This window comes from Rhinoderma darwinii, chromosome 3 (genome assembly GCF_050947455.1).
Source record: "Rhinoderma darwinii isolate aRhiDar2 chromosome 3, aRhiDar2.hap1, whole genome shotgun sequence".
Lineage (NCBI taxonomy): Eukaryota > Metazoa > Chordata > Amphibia > Anura > Rhinodermatidae > Rhinoderma > Rhinoderma darwinii.
Window position 1 is genome coordinate 199,096,249 of NC_134689.1, and position 23,339 is coordinate 199,119,587.

The following is a 23,339-nucleotide window of genomic DNA, read 5'->3' on the forward strand; positions in this document are numbered from 1 at the left end:
GAATGTATTGCGGGTTCCAGGTCTGATATACTGCGTGACTTCTACGCGGTGTATACAACCCGTGGGAACCCGGCCTTAGGCTCTCTTCACATCGAGTTGATGAAAAACGTCTATCTTTATTAGCCTAACAGAGACCAAAAATGAACTTTTGGCCTTCGTCAGACTGATATCTGTATACTTTTTTTTTTTTTAAAGATTGAAAAGCATATTAGACATATATGGACAATGACTTGACAAGTTTTTCCAGGGCCGGTCCCTGGGCGATGTATCACACTGTATGCCATAGGATGCACGATGCATCGAAACTTCGATACTGTTTCGATACGGAGCATCCCCAAACGGTTCGATACCGTTATTTCATGTATTTCGATACTAAGCTGTGCGGCCGCACAGCTAAGTATAGTAATACGTGAACGTATGAGAACGGGGCTGCGGCTGTGTAATACAGCCATTGCCCCGTTCCTGAGTCCTGACAAGTGTGCGCCGTCAGGATGATGCGATGCGGCCAGCGCTGCACTAATGAGCGCCGGCACTGAAGACAGAACATGGCTGGCACACTGCAACACACCCCCATGTTCTGTCTTCCGTGCCTGCGCTCATTAGTCCATCGGTGGCCGCATATCCTCATGCTGACCGCGCGCGCACTTACTGTCGGGACCGGGGCAATGGCTGTACAGAGCCGCAGCCCTGCTCTATAATGGCGGAGATCAGAGGAACCTCTCATCTCCGCCGCTATTCTCCTGAATGCTGCGATTAAAGCGGACCACCACCGCAGCATTCAGGGGAAAAAGGAGAAGGGGGATGCCCCTGGATCGCGTCACAGGGAATTCCTGTGACGCGATCGAGGGTCATACCATATATGGCCAGACAGCCCAGGTTCTATTGAAGGACCCCAGGACTATCTTACCATATTTCCTGTTAGGGCATACTTAGGTATGTCCTAACAACTGCCTGTGTACTACACAAGCTAATGTACTGGCATATATCTGATACATTCCAGTACATTAAAGTTTAAAAATGAAGTAATATTAAATTTTAAAGAACGCACACACACACCTTTTTTTTTTTTTTTACAATAAACATTAAAGTAAGTCTCAATACATAAAACATGCACATTCTGTATTGGCGCGGCCGTAATAACCATGCACAACAATTTTTTGCGTCATTTATGATGTGTACGCTGTAAAAAATACTAAATAAAAACTTTTCACTTATTAATGTGAGGCACGAGATGTGATGAATTTAACCTCCATGTGCCTCACATGAATAGTAATTAACCCCATCATGTACCTCACACATTAACCCATTATGACTGAGAAACATAATGGGGTTAATTACTATTAATGTGAGGCACGTGGAGGCTACATTCATCATCAGACCACGCGCCTCACATCAGAAAATTGAAGAATTATTATTATTTTTTTATTACTGCTGGTAAAGTATCGTTTTGGTATCGAAATCACAATACTACACAAAGTATCGGTATCGAAGTCCAAATTCTGGTATCGTGACATCCCTTGTATGCCATACAGCGGGATATGTTTTAGCCTCCCAACGTATAACTCAGACGAAACGCAATGTGAAGAGGGCCTTAAATATAAGGTCAGACTCGTCTTTCCTGGGCGTTAGCATTTAATTGGTATAGAAGCTGAAGGCAGTGTTCGGCTGATCCCGGACTGGCATTATTTTAAAAAGGGTTATCCTCACGGTCATCTACACATTATCAGTAAGTTATTTGCGGAGAATATATTTAGAAAGGGACACTCAATATAACTGCACATCCTTTTGTCACTTTCACAAAGGAGATTCTTAAATTGACACTGCAATAGAAAACTAGTTTTCCTAATAACTTATTTTCACATTAGGATTTTTGGTATTTTTATATTTATTATGTTCTAGTGTATCTGCCAGTGGCGTAACTACCGCTGTAGCATCCATAGTGGCTGCGACAAGGCCCGCGCCATGAGAGGGCCTTTGCCGTCCGCTGTCAAGATATGGTCGCCCCATGCTCGGTGGCGCCTTTAGCAGACTTTATGGCTGCTACAGCGGTAGCGATGCCACATACAATAGTATCTGCGTCCTTAGGAGACAGATACTATTGAACACTACGGCAGAGCAAGGAGGTATCTCCCTGCTCTGCCATTTACTAGGCTGCAGCCCATTTGGCCATTGTTTTATTTGTTTGGGGGGTGCTATCGGCAGGGGCGCGCTGTATAGCACAACCTGCAGGGGCACACGGTATGGCACAATCTACAGGGGTGCACTGTCTACAAGGGGGGCTGTGTGTGACACCCAGTGGTGGGGGGGGCCAGTCAAAAGTTTGCTATGGGGCCCAGTCTTTCCTAGTTACGCCTCTGGTATCAGCTGTGAAGTTTGGAAAATCCTATTTATAACAACAAACTAAATGTTTATCTTCATGTGAACGGACACTTAATGGCATCATGCAAGAAAAAAACATGTTTTGATACTGTAAAAGCTTCAGGTTCAAGCTATTCATGTTTATGGATCAACCTGAGAAAATATGAAAATGTGTGAATCTGCTCTTTGCTAATTTGTAGACATTCACAATAAATCAACACAGACAGCTAAAGAGTGTGAAAACGTCAAGACCTTATAAGACTTGCCATAAGCAACAGATAATCAAGATAAGGAAAACCTGTCAAGAGGCCAGACAGTGCATACATCACATCATGTGCTGTATAAAAGAGAAGACGTACAGTAACAGCAAAAAAACATGTAGAAATCAAAGATCCCTGGATCCTAGTTAATAGTAAAAAGTGTGAAGAGTTGTACCTTAAATTATTTTGTAATGAATGTAGAGATCCGACTTTGAAATTAAGGGACTAAGATTCCTTTTTTTTTTTTAACATTTATAACCAATAATCATCACCATCATGGTTCAATATTGTTCCACTATAAAACATGCAGAAGTGTTGCAGTTTTGATACAGCACTAGATGGGACTTGCACAGTTTTGTAAAAATGCTGAAGGGACAAGGTCCATGTGGTCATACTCTGGCTGATCAGTCGTTGATGGCATGTCTTATCAATATGCTATGAATGCTTAGGGTGGTAAATCGCCTACAGAGTGTGTTCAGATGACAAATTGTGGTTTTGCCGCGATGATGCGAACAATGCAGCAAAACTGCAAATTAACAGCAATGTGTGAACATACCCTTGTGTAACACAAAACAAGATTCAATAAAATTCTAATCATCTTCAGTTTTAGGGAAGAACAAAAAAAAAAAAGAACAAAAACACAAAAACATTCCAGGCATATAATTTATACAAATTCTCTAAAACACTGCTAGTAAAAGACTTTTAAACACAGAACCACTTTCCATATACTTCCCACTGTGATATGCCTATTTATGAATTTAGTTTTCTTTGTATAGCCTTTATAATAATCCCAAGAGCTTCCATAGCAACCTAATTTTGTCTGAAAACTTTATATGGAGCTTTCAATTCTAAAATGCGTGTATTTTTATTATATACAGAACTACATTTTCCCACTTGTCCCGTGTTCACATCAGATTTTTTTTTACCTACGTTGAACGTATATAATCAGGAAAAAGCTCACGAAGTCTACGTTAAACATAGGCATCCATCACTATAGACTTTAATGGTATCCGTTAAACGGATATGTCGTGAACTGAGGTCATGAGAGTTCACAATGAATCCGTTTAACGGATACATTTATAGTATGGCTGGTAGTTTTTGCGACAAATGATACTATTAAGCATTTGACTACCAATTCTGTCACCCATAGACTATAATGTATCCGTTTAGTGGATACGTTATGAAATGCCATTGGAAAGCACAACGTATTCGTTAAGCAAATGCCTGTGACTTATGCCACACAGTGGCATACATCATCCGTAGGCTCCCATGTTAAAAACCGTAAAACGCACAGTATATATTTTTTTTTACAGGATTTGACAGAATGCCTGGCTGATGGAGTCAAAAAGGACACTCTTGAGCTTCGTCAGGCTCATGGAGCCCTATGGACACATTTAGCTCTCCCGACATACATGCTCAACGGACATCACATACTTTGTGAACAGGACCTATTGAAGCACATTTAGGAAACGTTAAAATAATTTCCTACCCTATATAGCCTAGCGCGTCTACATCTGGAACAAGACACGTTGGACAGTCATTATTTAAATGGTCTTGGCTGGCTGCAGGTAAAAACTTGAAGTTGTGTTTTGTAGGATACTTATTCATTTTATTGTATTTTTATTATGGGGACACTCATTTAGAACTTGACGAGGCTTACTGAAAGTTTAAAAATAAGAAAGTAAAAAAACAAATAAAAAGTAATGTTAAATAAAAACACACACACACACACACACACACACACACACACACACACACTAAAATAAGTCTCGATACTTAAGATATACACATTTTCGGTATCGTCGCGACCGTAATAACACATTTATAGCGCCATTCATATTTACAATAAAAATAAAAATGCTTTCACTTATTAATGTGAGGTACGAGGTACTATGAATTTTTAACCTCCATGTGCCTCATATTAATGGTGGGGTTAATTACTATTAAATGTGAGGCACGTGGAGGTTCAAAATTCATCACACCATGCGCCTCACATCAGAAAATGTAAGAACTTTTTTTATTATTATTATTGTTAGCATAAGTATAATTTTGGTATCGAGTATCGCAATACTGCAAGAAGTTTCGGTATCGAAGTGCAAATTCTGGTATCGTGTCATCCCTAATTGCAGTATATCATGCAAGCGATCCAACGATCGCTGCTTCAAGTCCACTAGGGGGACTAATAAAAAAAAGAATTCAAAACAGTTAAATAAAGTTTTTTGTTATGTTCCAAAAATAAATAAAGTATTAAAAGTTCAAAAAAAACTCCCTTTTCAAATTTTTTCCCCTAAATCAATGTTAAAAAATAAAATAAAAGTTAACATAACGGGTATCGCCATGTCCGTAAAAGTCAGAACTATCACAATATAGCATTGTTTAACCCGCTAGGTGTATACCGTAAAACAAAATATACATAAAACTGGCAAATTGCTGTTTTTTGGTCACCTTAGCGCTCAAAAAAAATGAAATAAAAAGTGATCAAAAAGTCGGAGATACCCCAAAATTGTATCAGTGAAAACTACAACTTGCCCTGCAAAATTTAAAGAGGCTCTGTCACCAGATTTTGCAGCCCCTATCTGCTATTGCAGCAGATCGGCGCTGCAATGTAGATTACAGTAACGTTTTTATTTTTAAAAAACGAGCATTTTTGGCCAAGTTATGACCATTTTCGTATTTATGCAAATGAGGCTTGCAAAAGTACAACTGGGCGTGTTGAAAAGTAAAAGTACAACTGGGCGTGTATTATGTGCGTACATCGGGGCGTGTTTACTACTATTACTAGCTGGGCGTTGTGTATAGAAGTGTCATCCACTTCTCTTCACAACGCCCAGCTGCTGGCAGTGCAGATCTGTGACATCACTCACAGGTCCTGCATCGTGTCGGCACCAGAGGCTACACTTGATTCTGCAGCAGCATCAGCATTTGCAGGTAAGTAGCTACATCGACTTACCTGCAAACGCCGATGCTGCTGCAGAATCATCTGTAGCCTCTGGTGCCGACACGATGCAGGACCTGTGAGTGACGTCACAGTGCTGCACTGCCAGAAGCTGGGCGTTGTGAAGAGAAGTGGATGATACTTCTATACACAACGCCCAGCTAGTAATAGTAGTAAACACGCCCCGATGTACGCACATAATACACGCCCAGTTGTACTTTTGCAAGCCTCATTTGCATAAATACGAAAATTGTCATAACTTGGCCAAAAATGCTCGTTTTTTAAAAATAAAAACGTTACTGTAATCTACATTGCAGCGCCTATCTGCTGCAATAGCAGATAGGGGCTGCAAAATCTGGTGACAGAGCCTCTTTAAGCCCTCACATCGCTAAATTGATGGAAAAATAAAAAAGTTATGGCTCTCAGAATATGGCGACACAAAAGATATTTTTAATTTAGAAAATTTAAAAGTGATAAAACATAAAACAAAACATAAATTTGGTATCGTCGTAATCGTATCAACCTGTAGAATAAGGTGAATATGTCGTTTTTACCGCCTGATGAATGCCGTAAAAACAAAACCCCACAAAAAAATAGCGTAAATCGCTGTTTTTTGCCCATTTCACCCCACAAATATTTTTGGGGAAGATTCCCAGTACATTATGCGGCAGAATAAATGGTGCCATGAAAAACTACAACTTGTCACGCAAAAAACAAGCCTTCGTATGGCTATATAGACGAGAAAATAAAAAAATATATAGCTTTTGGAAGGAGGGGAGGAAAAAACAAAAGTGAAAATGGGCTGAGGAGGGAAGGGGTTAAAAATTGCTTACCGTTTGGTGTCTACAGCTCCTATGCATGCCTATGTGTCTCCATGGTTGTAGATTACAAACAAATTCTGTGTAATCTGATCTTGCGGTCATGTATTAAGGTGTGTAAGACAGCCTGATACTGGCCGTAAAAATTAGCGCGATCGACTATACAGCTCGATCGGTGCTCGTTAGCTCCATTTACAAGGAGCAATTGTTGGTAATGCATGGGGACAAATGATCGTTACTATGATAGTTCGTCCCCATGCATTTGCATCATGTCGGTAGAACATCTCACAGAATAGACAGGGAGATGTGCTGCCGACTAGCAACCATTTTTTAGTTTGCATAAAAGAGGCTATCAGCCTATGAACGAGTGTTTGCTCAGCCTTCAGCTGATCTTTACCCTGTTTAAACAGGACAATGATAGGAACCGTAAGATCACTCAATCACTCGGTCCATGTAAAAGGGCCTTTATGCTTTACCTCGTTTTATTATCCTTCTGTCTTTAGGTTAGAAAGGAGGGAGTGCCTGCAGAATCAGACTACATACATGGTTAGGCCTCATGCACACGAACGTAAAAACGCCCGTAATTACGGCCCCTTAGACTTCTATTGGCCACGGGTACCTCCCCGTATGCTTACGGGAAGGTGCCCGTGCCATTGAAAAATATAGAACATGTCCTATTTCAGGCCGTAATAACGGCACGGGCAGACTCCGAAGTCTATGGGGCTCCTGTGATTACGGGTGTCTACGTGTGTGCACCCGTAATTACGGGAGCGTTGCTAGGCGATGTTGGGATAGTCACTGTCCAGGGTGCTGACAGAGTAAAACGATCGGCAGTAACTCTTTCAGCACCCGGGACTGTAACTACCGATCACAATATAGATCAACCTGTAAAAAAAATAAAAAAAAGACCTTCATACTTACCCAGACCTTCCTGCTTCTTCCTCCACTCCGGCCTCCTGGGATGACGTTACAGCCCATGTGACCGCTGCAGCCAATCACAGGCCAATCACAGGCTGCAGCGGTCACATTGGCTGCCGCATCATCCAGGTATGTCGGACTGGATGTCGAAAGAGGGACGCGTCACCAAGACAACGGCCGGGTGATTATGAATTTCTTTTACTTTTACTGCGGAAAGGGCTGTCCCTTCTCTCTATTTTGCACTGATAGAGTGAAGGGGCTGCCGATTAGTGCAGTGCAATTTTGCAGCAAAAACGTGCCCGTAAATACGGGTGGAATACTGGTGACAGCGGACCCGTATTTACGGGCACGGGTCCGTAAATACTGGTGCAATACGGGTCGAATACGTGTGACCAAGGACCCGTATTTACGCCAGTATTTACGGGAGGAAAAAATTACATTCGTGTGCATGAGGCCTTAGTTTGTAGCCTGTAATCCTACACAGATTGGTCTGCAAATGAGCAGTAGAATCAAACCAGATTTTTAATCAAGACTACATTGTTTTATGCATTGAATCTACACAAGAAATTGGTTGCAAAGGTATACCTTCTCTAAATTTTTATATAGTATAGTCCCCAAATGTTGACATCGGCATGCACAACATTTTTCTGATGAGTAAATGTTACAAAATGAACAGCGCTGTTTTCTAATGCAGGTCTAGGAGTCTTCTCAGCACTGCTCAGTAGCCAAGATGGTTAATGTAAGGGCTTGGAATAATATGTGTGAAAAAAAAAAAAAGTTCTCTTCTGTCACTGGCAAAATGCATAAACCCCTTTGGTGAAGCTTGGAGAGACTCCAGCAATGGCTTAGGGAAAATAATAGCAATTGGCTAAAAAAATGACAACTCTGGCAAGAGAAACAGAATAAGTATTAACCCTTTCAGGACTGATCCATTTTTTGCTTTCTTATTTTCGATTTTTCACTCCCCGCCTTCCAAGAGCCATAACTTTTTTATTTTTCCATCAATAGAGTGGTGTGAGGGCTTATTTCTTGTGGGAGGAGCTGTAGTTTTTATTGGTACCATTTTTTGGTACATAAAAATGGATTCAAAAGTTGTATTACATTTTTTTTTTTTTTTTAGAACTAAGGTGACAAAAAAAAAAACTGCGATTTTGCCGGTTTCAATTCTAAATTTTTTTTTTAAGGTGTTCACCGTGCGAATTAAATAATGGTATATTGTAATAGGTCGGACTTTTACGGACGTAGCAATACCAATTTTGTTCATTTTTTCACATTACTTTAGAAGAAAAATGGGAAAAAGGTTTTTTTTTAACTTTAAAAAAAATTCTCACTACTAATAACTTTAATTCTTCTACACATTTTATTAATCCCCTTAGGGGTCTTGATCCAGTGATCATTGGATCGCTGATACAATACACTGCAATACTAATGTATTGCAGTATATTGTTATTCTTACAGGCTTCTGTAACAGAGCGATCGCTGTACCTGTCCGTAAGCCCTGGGTGTCAGCTCTAATACACAGCTGACACCCGCAGCGTATGGAGCGGGCTCAGCACGTGAGCCCGCTCCATGCATCAACCCCCGCACCATGATGTCATAGTGCGCAAAGGGGTTAGTGCACAGCGGATGGTTAAAAGTGAAAATTGCGGGGGCGTGGCTTGGCTGTGAAACCGAATGGCCGCGTGAGACTTGAGCTCCGGCACCAGCCTCGTTACAGAAGTGTCGTAAGCCTCCGAAAACGGTCTGACATACACTGATCTTCACCTCAAGTGACCAGGAAGCCTGCAGGATGCCGAGACGCAAAAAGACGGTAACAAGACCAGCCCGGCTCACTGACTTCTACCCGCCGCACCATGCAGGAGGAAGACAAGATGGCGGACGGACGAGATCGCAGAGGGGGTCTCTGTCATCAGAGCCTGCAGTGCACTCACCGACGCAGTCCTCATGCGCAGCATCGAATCCTCGGCGGAGTGCCTCGGTCCCGGTGATGGATCCTTTGCTCACGGACGCCTGTGAGGAGAGTGAGGTACTCGGCCGGAGCCAAAGATCAGGAACACGTGGGCGCTCCTCGGCGTCTACAGGACCGGATACTGCATCCCCCTCGCCGACTTCGTTGGGGTCTAAGAGCCCGGAGCGACAGAGAAGAAGATCCTCTGGGGACACAACAACTGACCAGGTAGGGGGGAATGTACCCCATGAATCCCCAGCTTTACAAATAGGATTAGAACTAAATTCTCTACCCACATCAGACTCTCCTGTCACTGAACTTTCTATGAAGTTAATGCTACAAGCCATTAGTGCTTCCTTACAGAGTGGGTTCGCTAAACTACTTCAACCCTTATCTGTAGCGGTTGAAGAAGTAGAGCACAGAGTACATCATACCGAGGAAAAAATAAGTGAATTTGTAGCCTCACATAATGAGTTAATTGATGCCCATTACGAGTTGGAAGATGAGGTCTCACAAATGAAAGCTAAGATGGCGGATCTTAAGGACAGGTCTCGCAGGAATAACATAAAATTTAGAGGGATTCCCGAGGAAGTCGTTACCAAAGATTTGCCTATTTACGTTCAAGATTTTATTAAAGCCATGATTCCGAATTGTTCACCAAGAGATATCATCATAGATCGGGTGCACAGACTCCCAAGGCCTAAACACTTGGCAGATGAGATACCGCGGGATGTAATAGCGCGAATTCACTTTTATCATATTAAAGAGCAATTGATGATCTCCCTCAGGAAGAAGGAGGCAATTCCATCCTCATACAAGAACATCTCTGTATTTGCGGACTTATCAGCTATCACGTTGCAACTAAGAAGACAACTGGCCCCAATTACTGGTGCATTACGAGACAACAAGATCTTGTACCGTTGGGGTTTCCCGGTTCGCTTGCTTATCCATCGCAACGATTCCCTTCACTTAATCCGGAACCTTCATGAAGGAGTGGCGTTATTGAAAGAATGGAACATTCAAGTTCATTTCCAGGAGCAACCTGCCACTCATCATCCCGCCAAAATGCAGGAGGACTGGCAAAAGGTCAACAAACGTCAACAAAGAAGACGATGAGAGGTCCTTTCCTTCTTCTGCTACGTAATTTGTTCCTAAATTTTCTCTGTTAAAGCTCACCTGTATAAGACCAACACGACAGATGCAGGCCCACCAAAAGATCAATACGGAGGCCAAACTACTTTGGTGCAATAGTGGTGTCTCGGTTTGACTTCAAGTTGATTGAGATTTTTTTCTCCCCCAATAAGTTGAACAGTTTGATCTGTTCTTGTACTGTGCAGTACTTTTGTTTATTGTGTTGTTTTTATTTTCTTCTGTGTTTCAGCAGCAGTAACGACAGATATACCAGGCTTCAAACAGGCTTGTATAATGTAGTTTACTTGTACAAAAGAATAATTGAAGGTAACCAAATACCCCGAGGAGGGTTGAGGTCGATAGCTACCCCAGATATACTAAGATGGCTTTAAAATTAGCATCACTAAATGTTAATGGCCTCAACAGCCCACATAAACGGGCCCATATGTGGAAGGAGTCTCAATCTCTAGCTTGTGACATCTTCTGTATACAAGAAACGCATTTATTGTCCAAGGATGCGATGCGTATCCATCATCAGGCTTTCCCACACATATTCCAGTCGCATTATGTTAGCAAATCAAGAGGGGTTATGATAGCGGTCAGAAATTCAGTGTCGTTTCAGCTAATTCAAGTCCACACGGATCCACAGGGGAGATTTCTAATATTGACCTGTATTATCAACAATGTAACGTATACCCTGATTAATATCTATGCTCCCAATAGACATCAAAATCGCTTCTTTCACAAAATTTTAAGGCTTATAAACAAATTAAGAAAGGGTAAAGTAATACTATGTGGAGACTTCAACTCTATCATTAATTCATCCTTAGATACAACAAATTCGGTCCGCCAACGGCATTCACAGCTGGGTCCACTGCTATGGCAGCATGAACTATATGACGTCTGGCGTGCCCAACACAGTGCGGAAAGAGATTACTCCTATCATTCCCATGTCCATAACAGCTATTCCCGGATAGATATGGTAATTTTAGAGAAAGACTTACTCCTTAAGGCCAGAAGTTCAACTATTGAGGCTATTAAATGGTCGGACCATGCGGCAGTCACCCTAACTTTTGAAGATCACACCACATGTACCCCAACATATATATGGAGGTGCAACCCCTTTCTATTGTCTCACTCTGAACACAAACAAATTATAACGAATGAGCTGAAAGAATATTTCCAAAAGAATGATACCTCCCAAATAAGTACTTTTACCCTTTGGAATGCCCATAAAGCGTTCATCAGAGGCACTTTTATACGGTTAGGCCATAAAGTCAAAAAACAAAAGATAGCTGCAATTTCCTCTATCCAATCCGAAATTAATAAATTGGAAACCCTAAATAAAACAGTTCAGACCTCACAACACGCAGAAAAGCTCTTTAGTCTGCGTCAACAACTTAGACACAGTCTACTCTCAGAATATGGAAAAAATCTTAAGAAAACGCAGGCTAGATATTATTCGCAGAATAATAAAGCAAGCAAGCTCCTAGCAGGGAGACTTAAGGCGCAATACCAAAAAGCAAGGATCCCTTTCTTAATAGATCCTCACACCAAAGCCAAAAATATCCATCTTACAGACATAGCGAACCAATTTAAGGAGTATTACTCGTCTCTATACAATTTAAAAAATGACCCTTTCTCACCCCATCCTTCGGGGGAGGACATTCAGTCCTTTCTCCGTAAAATTCACCTACCACAACTATCTGAGAGCCAACTGAACGCCTTAAATTCTTCATGAACAGAGAAGGAAATCATAGCTGCAATTCAGATGATGCCCATGGGGAAGTCTCCAGGACCAGATGGTCTGACTAATATGTATTACAAATCAATGAAGGAAGTTTTAGTACCGTTTATGAGCAGATTTTATCAGGCAGCAATGGACTCCGGGGCCATGCCAGCGGAGAATCAATCCGCATTAATAGTTACCATCCCAAAACCAGGGAAACCCGCAGATATGCCCAAAAATTTTCGCCCAATCTCTCTACTGAATGTAGATATAAAGATTTATGCCAAAATTCTGGCTATGAGATTATCCCCTCTGTTGCCATTGTTGATAGGAGAAGATCAAGTTGGATTTGTAAAGGGAAGACAAGGGTCAGACAACACCCGTAGAGTCCTGGGTCTGTTACATGCTATTGAGAACACACACATACCTGCGGTTATGTTAGCGCTTGACGCTGAAAAAGCATTCGACCGCATACACTGGGAATATGCCTTCTCCGCATTAGAGAGAATGGGATTTGAGGGAAGTATCCTTGCGGCGATCAAAGCATTATATTCTTCCCCTTCAGCTAAGGTGTTCACTAACGGGATTCTCTCGGACAGTTTTAAAATAACGAATGGTACCAGGCAAGGTTGTCCTCTCTCTCCTCTAGTGTTTATTTTATCAATGGAACCTCTGGCCCAACTCCTCAGAACACAGACTAATGTCCAGGGAATCCGCATAGGTAACAGAACCCATACCATTTCTTTATACGCTGATGATATCATTCTTTCGCTATCTTCCCCGGAAGAATCTTTAGAAGCGGCTTTGGAATGTATTAAGAATTTTGGCCTAGTCTCTTTATACAAACTCAATACTCAGAAATCTCAAGTACTCCCACTGAACTTATCAACTTCCACGCTTTACTTTCTCAAAAACAGATATCCATTTGATTGGCAAGAGGGAGACATTAAATATTTAGGGATATCTTTGACGCCATCACACAAATCTTTGTATCGAGCTAATTATGAACCCCTCCTACATAATGTTCAAGCAGAAATGACTAGATTGCACAAAACGGAAATGTCTTGGATAGGCAGGATTGCGGCTTTTAAAATGCTCCTTCTGCCTAAGCTTTTATACTTGTTTAGAACTGTCCCAATTGCGGTTCCTAAAACCTTTTTCATAAGTATCCAAAAGGCTATAATGGAATTTATCTGGTCCTACCGTAAACCACGTATCGCCTCGCATATCTTAATTAGGGATAAAAGGTTAGGGGGCTTGGGGATCCCAGATATATATAACTACTATGCATCCACTCTAGTAGCGCTCCTAAGTCCGGGATGGAGAGAAGAGCTTTCTACAAATTGGGTCCAGATTGAATCTACTTTTGTTTTCCCCTCAAATATGAAAGCTCTCCTGTTTGCAGATTTTTGGAATATTAACTTACCACCCAATATCTCCCCCCTAACTAAAGCGGCCTTGGATTGCTGGGCGTATATTCACAAGAATGCAACCGAACGCCGTCCTCTTCCAATCGCATACACCCCAATTGACATCTTAGAGCTGGCTATACCTGATTTGAACTTAACGACTTGGAAGTCGGGAGGAATTTCTTTGCTGTCTCAACTATATGGTAACGCAGGACTTCGTTCCTTTGACTATCTAAAAAATACCTATGCTCTCCCCCAGTCAGAATTCTATAAATACTTACAGATTAGACATTATGTTGCCACTCTGCAAAAGGTTCAACCAATATGCAACCTCACAGTATTTATTATGCTTGGTAAATCTTCTAAAATTCTGAAAGGGATACTTAATGTACTAATGATAAACGCAGAATTTCATAAAACTCGGAATATGCGAATGTGGGAAAGATCCCTGGATGTAAACTTTTGTGAGGATGAATGGAAGAAAGCATATCAAATACTGCACAGTTCACTACAATGCAGCTCGCAGGTAGAGGCAGTAATTAAAACACACTTACACTGGTATTATACCCCAGATAGGCTGCATCTAATGTTTCCAAATGTCCAAGATAAATGTTGGAGAGGATGTGGTCAGAAAGGCACATTAATGCATATACTGTGGAATTGCCCTGTTATAACTAGTTATTGGAACAGTGTGTTTGATTTGATGGAATCATTGGTGGGTATCCAGATCCCTAAATCCCCTCAACTGGCCCTACTCCTCCTTCAAACAGGGATTATCCCTTCCAAATTCAGATCATTAGCCTGTAAAATTTTAGCCATGGCAAAACAGGTGCTGACCAGACACTGGAAAAGGGTAGACTCACCAACCCTAGACGAATTATTAACACTAGTGAATTCCTCATACGCTTTTGAAAAAATAATAGCATATGGTAACTTCTCTTTTCACAAATTCACGGAAGTATGGAAGTGGTGGTCGGAGAGTTCTCTATGCAATAAAATATAGGCTTGTAAGGAATATTTGCTCAAAGAAGAGCATAAGTCTCAATAACAAACTATAGGGTATAAGTGTTATTTTACGCTGCTGTTTATGTTTCTTTATGTTTCTGTTTCTTTCTTTTTTTATTTTTTTTATTTCTCAGTACGAAGTTGATGTAAAGTTGAAATGTTAACTTATGCATTTGTACTATATTGTTTGAAAACAATAAAAATGATTGAACCAAAAGTGAAAATTGCAATTTTCCACTGATATGCCATTTTAGTGCATAATATGTTGTGCCCAGTTGTGCCACAGAAGACAAATACCTCATAAAGCGTTAAGCGGGTTCTCTTGGGTATGGTGATGCCATATATGTGGGCGCAAACTGCTGTTTGGGCACGCTGCAGGGCTCAGAAGGGAGGGAGCGCCATTTGGCTTTTGGAGTGCACATTTTGCTTGGTAATAGTTCTGTTTGGGGTTTTGCTGGTATTTCAGTTTATAATGTGGGGGCATGTGTAATCTGTGCGGAAAACATCAGGGCATAATAAGAGGGTACAATAATGGGGTAAACAAATAATATTTCATAGATATGTGGCCGAAGTCGCACTGATAAATGGCGTCCGATCTTATCCGCTTTTGGAACACTGCACATTTTGCATCGCCATATTCTGAGAGCCAGAACTTTTTTATTTTTTCACCACCGGAGCTGTGTGAGGGCTTATTTGTTGCGGGACAATGTGTAGTTTTCATTGGTACTATTTTGGGGTACATGCGATTTTTTGATCACTTTTTATTACATTTTTTGCAAGCCGGGTGACCAAAAACCAGGAATTTTGACAACGTTTTTTTTGCGGCGTTCACCGTACGCTATAAATGACATTTTTACTTTATTCTGCGAGTTGGTACGATTACGGCGATACCATATATATATATATATATATATATATAGGTTTTCTTCTTTTTTTTAGCGTTTGCACAATAAAATCACTTATAAATCACTCCATATTCTGAGAGCCATAATTTTTTTTATTTTTTAGTCAAAAAAGCGGTGTAAGGGCTTGTTTTTTTGCTGGACGGATTGAAGTTTTTATTGGTACTATTTTTGGGTAAATGCAACTTTTTGATCACTTTTTAATCTTTATTTTGGGAGGGGTGGTGACCGAAAAAATTGCGATTATAGTTTTATAGTTGGGGTCGTTACGAACGCGGTGATACCAAATATGTGTACATTAACGTGTTTATTTTTTTCTATAATAAAAGTCTTATTATAGAAAAAAAAAAGCATTTTGTGTTTATATCACTTATAACTCATTTTTACACTTTTTTTTTAATAAACATTTATTACTTATTTTTACTTTTTTTTCTTGTCCCACTAGGGGACACTTAGACTTGCAGCTTTGATCGCTGCTAGAGTACATTACATTACACACGTAGTGTAATGTACTCTAACTGTCACTCTGACAGGAAGCCGAGGAGGAACGGCCGGAGGCTGCTCCTCCGAGGCTTCGGTACATGGCAACCCGGAGGCTATTGTCTAGCCTCCGATTGCCACAACAAGCATCGGCAGCCCCCATAATCACGTCGTCGGGGCTGCCGATGTGCTTCAAACCACTTAAATGCGGCGACGGCAATCCGTAGCCGCACTTAAGGGGTTAATTGCCGAAAGCAGCGGCGATGGTCCGTTGACCGGCAAGACTGATGTGACAGCTGTCTAGGACAGCTGTCAGCGCGGGCTTGTCACTCTGTGTTTGCACAGAGTGACAGTTTGAAATACTGATGAAAATGAACGTCATGATGCGCGAACTAGCAGCCGACCATGACGTTCATTTTCGTCATATGTCGGTAAAGGGTTAAGCATATTGAGTAAACTTCCACAGTGCAGGAAGAAAAGCATTTGAACCTCTATGCCAATGACTTCTCCAAGAGCGAATTGGCAAAATGTGTTTTGTTTAAGGAGATGAGAGTTGAAGTGTTGGTTTCACGGGTGTTTTGCCAATTAAACAAAGGCAGGCAACGCTTGGTTACTGAAAAATCTGTGCTTCTCCAGAAAGATTAGTGTGAACCATGCCTCGAGGCAAACAATTTTCAGAAGATGTGTTATAGAGAACCATGGACCTGGAAACTGCAACAAAAGCATTACTGAAGACCTGGGTGTACATCGATCCATGGAGAGACAAATTGTCTACAAATGGAGAAAATTCAGGACTATTGCTACTCTCACTAGCAATGAGTGTCCTGTAAAGATCATTCAAAGAGGACGACAGGCAATCCTGAAAAAGGTGAGAAAGGACCCAAGGGTAACAGCAAAAGACCTACTGTAGACTCTAGAAACGTCTCAAGTTGCCCAAGATCACCTGGATGTTTTACAATACTTCTAGAAAAATGTTCAAATGGACAGATAAGACAAAAGTAAAACCTTTAAAAACAAATGCATAATGCTATACATGGAGGAAAAAGGACACTGCACAAAAACACCAAAATCGCACCCCAACTGTGAAGCATGTTAGCTTGGGGTTGTTTTGCTGCCTCAGGGCCTGTACGCCTTGTGATCATTGAGGGAACAATTATTTCAAAGATGTATCAACAGAGGCCCCTAATGGAGCTTTCAATGCAGATGTGATCGAGGCCTAAATCAAATAAAGAAGAGTTGAAAAAGAAGATTGGTGTTTTGGAATGGCCAATTCGGGAGTTCGACCTTGACCCTATCAAGATTATGTAGCCTGTCCTAAAAGAAAGCTGTGCACGCAAGTCACCCGAGAAATCTTATTTTTAGGTACAGAAAACGTTTTGTGGAGGTGAATGCTGTGGAAGGGGGTAGCTACAGGTTATTAAATTCAAGGGTACACCTACTTTTCCTTGCAACTGTATATACATAATGCAAAGTGACAAACGCTGCAAAACAATATGAAGGTGTCACTCTGGCCAAAGGCTTATTTTAAAAACACACAATTACTCTATAACCGTAATACAAAGAACTGTACATACCAGATGGATTCGGAATTTGACTTTCACTGGCTGATTTTACTATTTTACTGTCACTATTAATATAAGAGGGCAGCTCTTCTAGTCCCAGAGGTCGGTCTTCCAATTGTTGCATCTCTTGAAATTTGTTCTGTTCTTGTAATTTTGTATGGTTTTGAATCACTTTGTTTGCAGTTTCCATAACTACTTCAGTATTTAAACTTTCTGCTGCCATTGCCAAAAGTTCATCGTCATCCTCTCCAACGTCCCAGGCATCGCTTGTGTTGCTTTCAAATTCTTGGAAAGTAGTGACTTTTTTCAATTTCACAGGTGTTGTCGGAGGCTTGTGAACGGTTTTGCTTAAGCTATGAAAAAAAACAAAAAAAACAAAAAGGCGGCAATAATGAATACTACTGGACCAGTCAAAGTTATTGCCAAAAAATTAACAATTTTACACTTAGTCATAGAAACATGGGAAATACGGCAAACAAGAATCTACAGGTTCATACATGTTTGTATCAAGATTTATTTTGCGTATTAATTCTATATAACCCTCATGTTTTTTAGTACTTAATACCAGATAGATATTAATTTAAAAAAAAAAAACAGTAAGAACTCATAACAGTCCTGGATGTAGCTGGACAGTCACTTTCCTGCTGTCTCAGCGTATCCTAAACGAGCAGAATCCGGAATGGTCCTAAAAGAAGCAGCCGCAGTTCCAGAGGAAATGTAGCCTTACATAACGTCAATCAACGAATAGCTGTCCATGAAAGGCAAGAATGAGTCAGATCTGTTAAGGCTCATAAATGGGGGTCCCGATCGGAGTACCCTCCACTGACATCCATATTCCATCTATAGGGCATATGGACCCTGCCTCGTCTTCATGAGATAACCCCTTTAACGGTTTGCACCATTATTAGCCCTAACCAAACACTTCCTATGATTTGATATCACTTTTTCAAAGCTCTGTTGTGGACAGATGAGTCAACAATGGAAGTTTTTGGGCAACACTGCTCCAGGCTGCTGGCGGTTTATATAGTTTGCCGACAGGCTTACCAGAAGTACCTTTTTTATCTTCATAGTGTTCCATTACAATGATGCAAATGTGCCGATTGTGGTGCACAGATGTTATAGTGTGGCTTTTTAAATAAAAGGATAAATCAAATTTCTAAACTTTCTAAAATTTTTAACCTAAAATAACTATTTCAGATTTACACATTTTACAATCTTTGAGAAGTTCAAAGCAGAGGAAATCAACTAGGAAAGGATTTAAAGTTAAACCAGAGGTCATTCTCAGCCTCTGGTAAGGGAAAAGGTAGAATATTTCAGTTTCACTTTGCAGGCAGCAAATAACACATAAAACTGTAAGAAAACCCGTGATTTACCTGATAATTTTCTATTAGCCATTTTTAATATGAGATAAATATTTAATCATTGAGTACTCTTAGTAGGTCTACCAAAACCTCACTTCTGTTGCTTAGAGTGTACCAACATGATAAAATCCGCAATGACTACCAAGAAACAAATACAAACTCCTTTTGTGTGTGGCGGAACATAGTGCCTCATAGTCTGGGAAAAAGTTGCTCTAAACCTAGTTATTCTGACATTAGGTGCTAGAGATTACCACTCATAATAGGTTGATCTATACAACCCTAAACGGTTTCTATTACATCATAGCTGGATCTCTATTTTTGTACAATACCGTCGCATCTTGGTGAACTGGAAATTCTCTCTCCCTATCGCACTGGTTTGCTATAGTCAATAACATTATGCAGATGGAAGATCTGCTTCATTCTGACTCACCCCTCCCCCCCCCCCCCCGAGTTTTACAAGACACGGTTTTACTGTTTGGACCGTCAACTATAAAGACTAGACTCCGGGCATTCATGGTTCGGTACTTTTTCCCCTTCTCTACTACCCAGTCTGGCCACTTTTCATATGCTATCCTCTTACACTTCCTCTTGTGCTGAGAATTATATAATTTGCTGTTGATCATACACTCTTGGATATCCATGGTGAAAGTGTTGCCTTTTTTGAACCAGTTTAGGTCCAGAACCACCCGCCGTAAATATACAGTGGACGGTCCTGAACTAGTTAAAACTCTTTATTCGGTGTTGGGTTTTTGATGCCTCTTTTTAGTTGTTATTTTTTTTATACACTGCAGAAGCTTGTCCTTCTGTGTCTATTTTCAATCAATATAAATGGCAAAAAATCAGGAACAAAAATAAATGTGTTAGTATGTTTCCATGTAGGATAAGCTAAATTCATAATTTTACTGTATCTTTACTGGTTTAACTGCAAGCTCCTGATAAAAGAAGACAGAAATGAGTAACAAAAACAAAGTCCAATATTTAATACGAAGTGCTTTTTACCACACGCTTGGAGAAGGAATATATAAAAAAATAAAAATCTCAAACTTTAACATTCAGACTGCTTCAATAAAGGAAGTATGACCTGTGGCCAGGGACACACAAGAGCAGTTTTGTACGGTTTATGTCCCTTTTTTTTTTTATATAGTAGTCAAAGTGTGTAAAGATATAAAACAGTAAAAAAAAAAAAAAAAAAAAGCAGGAAGAGTACAAATTGGCTCAGACGGCAAATCTGTTAGTACCAGACGCAACTTTACTTTGTTCATATTTGCTGTGCATACGCATAAATCCACCACAAACTCATCAGGAAATTAATGCATAAAATGCAAATTAGAATCATTCTATCCTTGCTGTAATCTACACGCAACTAAACCACGAGTGTTAAAAAGAGCAGTAACAGCCTATAGAACCTATGCAAGGAGTACTGTCAGCTTTAAGGAAAAATCCGATGACCGTTTACCACGAACTGCTAAGAAAAACATTAAAGGATGCGTAAAACATTTTGAAAGTACTTGGTGGAACGGTTTTTAGTCTAAGGCTGGGTTCACACGACCTATTTTCAGACGTAAACGAGGCGTATTATGCCTCGTTTTACGTCTGAAAATACGGCTCCAATACGTCGGCAAACATCTGCCCATTCATTTGAATGGGTTTGCCGACGTACTGTGCTGACGACCTGTAATTTACGCGTCATCGCTTGACAGCTGTGGGTATGTGCACACGAGAAGCGGCTTTTACGTCTGAAAATACAGACTGTTTTCAGGAGAAAACAGCTGCGTCGTTTCAGACGTAAAAGCTCCTCCTCGCATTATGCGAGGCGTCTAACGCCCGTAATCTTGAGCTGTTCTTCATTGACTTCAATGAAAAACGGCTCAAATTACGTTTCAAAGAAGTGCCCTGCACTTCTTTGACGAGGCAGTCATTTTACGCATCGTCGTTTGACAGCTGTCGTCGGCACAGACGTATTGTAGCCGTATTTTCAGGCGTAAATCGAGGCATAATACGCCTCGTTTACGCCTGAAAGTAGGTCGTGTGAACCCAGCCTGTCAAACAACGACGCGTAAAATGACTGCCTCGTCAAAGAAGTGCAGGACACTTCTTTGAAACGTAATTTGACCCGTTCTTCATTGAATTCAATGAAGAACAGCTCAAATGATCGGCCGTCAAAGACGCCTCGCAAAATGCGAGGAGGAGCTTTTACGTCTGAAACAACGCAGCTGTTTTCTCCTGAAAACAGTCTGTCTTTTCAGATGTAAAAGGAAGCTAGTGTGTGCACATACCCTAATTCATCGAATTATTATGGATAAAGGGGTTGGACACTTTATGAAAATATTTCCTAAAAGACCGTAAAACGGTGTTGTCATGGAACATAAATCTGTAAATCTCACCATATTTTACCCCAGCTGCCCATGCATGGGATATGTAAACACTGCATTCACTGCCATAGCACCCAAGATGGCGGTGGTTCGCGTGATGTACCCACGCTTTCTCGGCCGTCCCTAGTCGCACCCTCTTCTGTGCAGGTGCCAAGCAGTAGCCAAACGTGTTCAGTGCATGCCCAGACAAAATAAATACTGCTGTCTGTAACTGCACATGCGCTGAACACATTCAGTTATTGTTCAGCACCTGTGCAGAAAAGGTTGTGGCCAGGGACGACCAAGAAAGTAGTTACATGGGTACACCATGTGACCGCTGCCATCTTGGGTACTACGGATGCGGACGCAGTGTTTTACAAGGGGGACAACCCCTTTAAAGATGGTAAAATCGTTCAGATGGTTACGCATGTAGCTAGCTTTTGTTATATCCGTTTCTTAATTCTGTGTTTTCCAAAACCAAACCAAGGTGGTCAACTATTTTCAATACTTGCTGCTGAATTCCCCTCACAGGATTACAACGGATTGCCATGGTGCCAGCAGCGCGACAATCTGATCAACTCGTGGTCAGAGGACCCTTCTAACAAAGAGGGACTGCCTCTTTAAAGGGAATCGGTCACAATGAGCCCTTTAAGTAATAGATGTTATATTGGAAACAGATCAGCGAGTGGCGCCCTAAAATCCTGGCAACAGTATCTGCTATAGTGGTGGCAAAGCAGACTTCCCAAAAAAGGTAAAACTCTTAGTGGCATCATTGGCAGTAAATATTATGAACAGATATACAATTTGCTTGTTTAAAAACTAAAAGCAGAAAAAAAGCTGCATAAAACAAGGAACAAAATAAATCAATGGCCACTCTAGTAAATATAACCTCCCTCAAGTCAATACCCCCTAACAAAGTCCCTTAGCAGGCCACCCATATAAGCAAGGACAGACTTTACAAATTTCAGTCATATTAGCCTCCATTTCATAGAGGGTCATAGAATCTATACCACTACCTCTACATTTCGCTTTACTCAATAGCACAATTGTTACATGTTTACAATTTAACAAAGGAAAAATGATTTGGCTTCTAATCAATGACCTGGAGGGAGTAATTGAACTTCATGCACTTCGTCCACACATGGATACTCAAACCATTTATTGCTCCGCTGGATGCTCTCCAATGATTAGTGATGTGTTAAAAGTCGTGGAAACTATGTACAGTCCAAGAATTGTATGGAGTACTGCACCTTACAGGAATTATTTCCAAGTACAAACACTAAATGGTAAAATAGTCCTCATGACAATTTGCTGCTTGAAGGAGAATGGTTTAGATGAAAAATTGAGACTGCAGCATCTAAGTGGCTTCAGAGGGAGGGAGCTCCACCTTTTACTTCATCGACTCCCGCATGACGCAATTGTGGGATGTCAATGGTTTCTAACAAAGGCTCCCAGGTCTGCCAACAGTGTACACCTTTTAGGCACTTCCAGAGGCAGTTTTACAATGACAGACATAACACACTGCAATACAGAAGTATCGCTATTTCATGAGTGAAGTCCCATGCTAAGACAAAAAAATGAACGGATTAAAAAAAAAAAAAAAAATGATCAATAAAGTAGTATATAATAAATAAAAAAAACAATTAGTCTGTATCGACTCGAACTATAAAATTATCAGGCTATTTAATCCGCACGCTGAACGTCATAAAAAATGAATTAAATAAAAGAACAATGCCAGAATTGCTGGGTTTTGTTAATCCTGCCTACCAAAAAAGCAATAAAAAATAAATAAAAAAAAGTGTTCAAAAAGTCATGTGTACAACAAAATGGTATCAATGAAAAGTGAAAGTACTTTTGAAAAAAAATAAGCCCTCATGGAGCTAGGTCAAGAGAAAAGTAAAAATGTTATGGCTCTTAGAATATTGCGACATAAAAAAATAAAATTACAAGGGAGAGTCAAAAACTCTCCACACTCTGGCTGTAAAATGTAATCAACTTTCAGAAGAGACAAATACATACTTTTTTCAACATAATCTCCATGCTTTTCAATACACTTTGTCATCTGTCAACAAGCTTTCGTACGCACACGTTAAAAACTGTTTTGGGCTGAGCTGCGAGCCACAAATGCACCGCTGTCTTCAACAGACGTGAATATTCGTCCTCGTAGGCCTT

General features: G+C 40.6%; 1 protein-coding gene across 4 annotated transcripts in view; it reads right to left on the reverse strand.

Annotated features, from left to right (window-relative positions):
• The window catches only part of TBC1D22A (TBC1 domain family member 22A), a 544,224-nt gene that overhangs the window by 485,076 nt on the left and 35,809 nt on the right, over positions 1-23,339 (reverse strand). For all 4 annotated transcript variants that reach the window (XM_075857221.1, XM_075857220.1, XM_075857223.1 and 1 more), the window contains one exon: positions 17,468-17,808. In XM_075857221.1, coding sequence (XP_075713336.1) covers positions 17,468-17,808 — 341 coding nt within the window. The remainder of the gene's footprint in view (positions 1-17,467; positions 17,809-23,339) is intronic.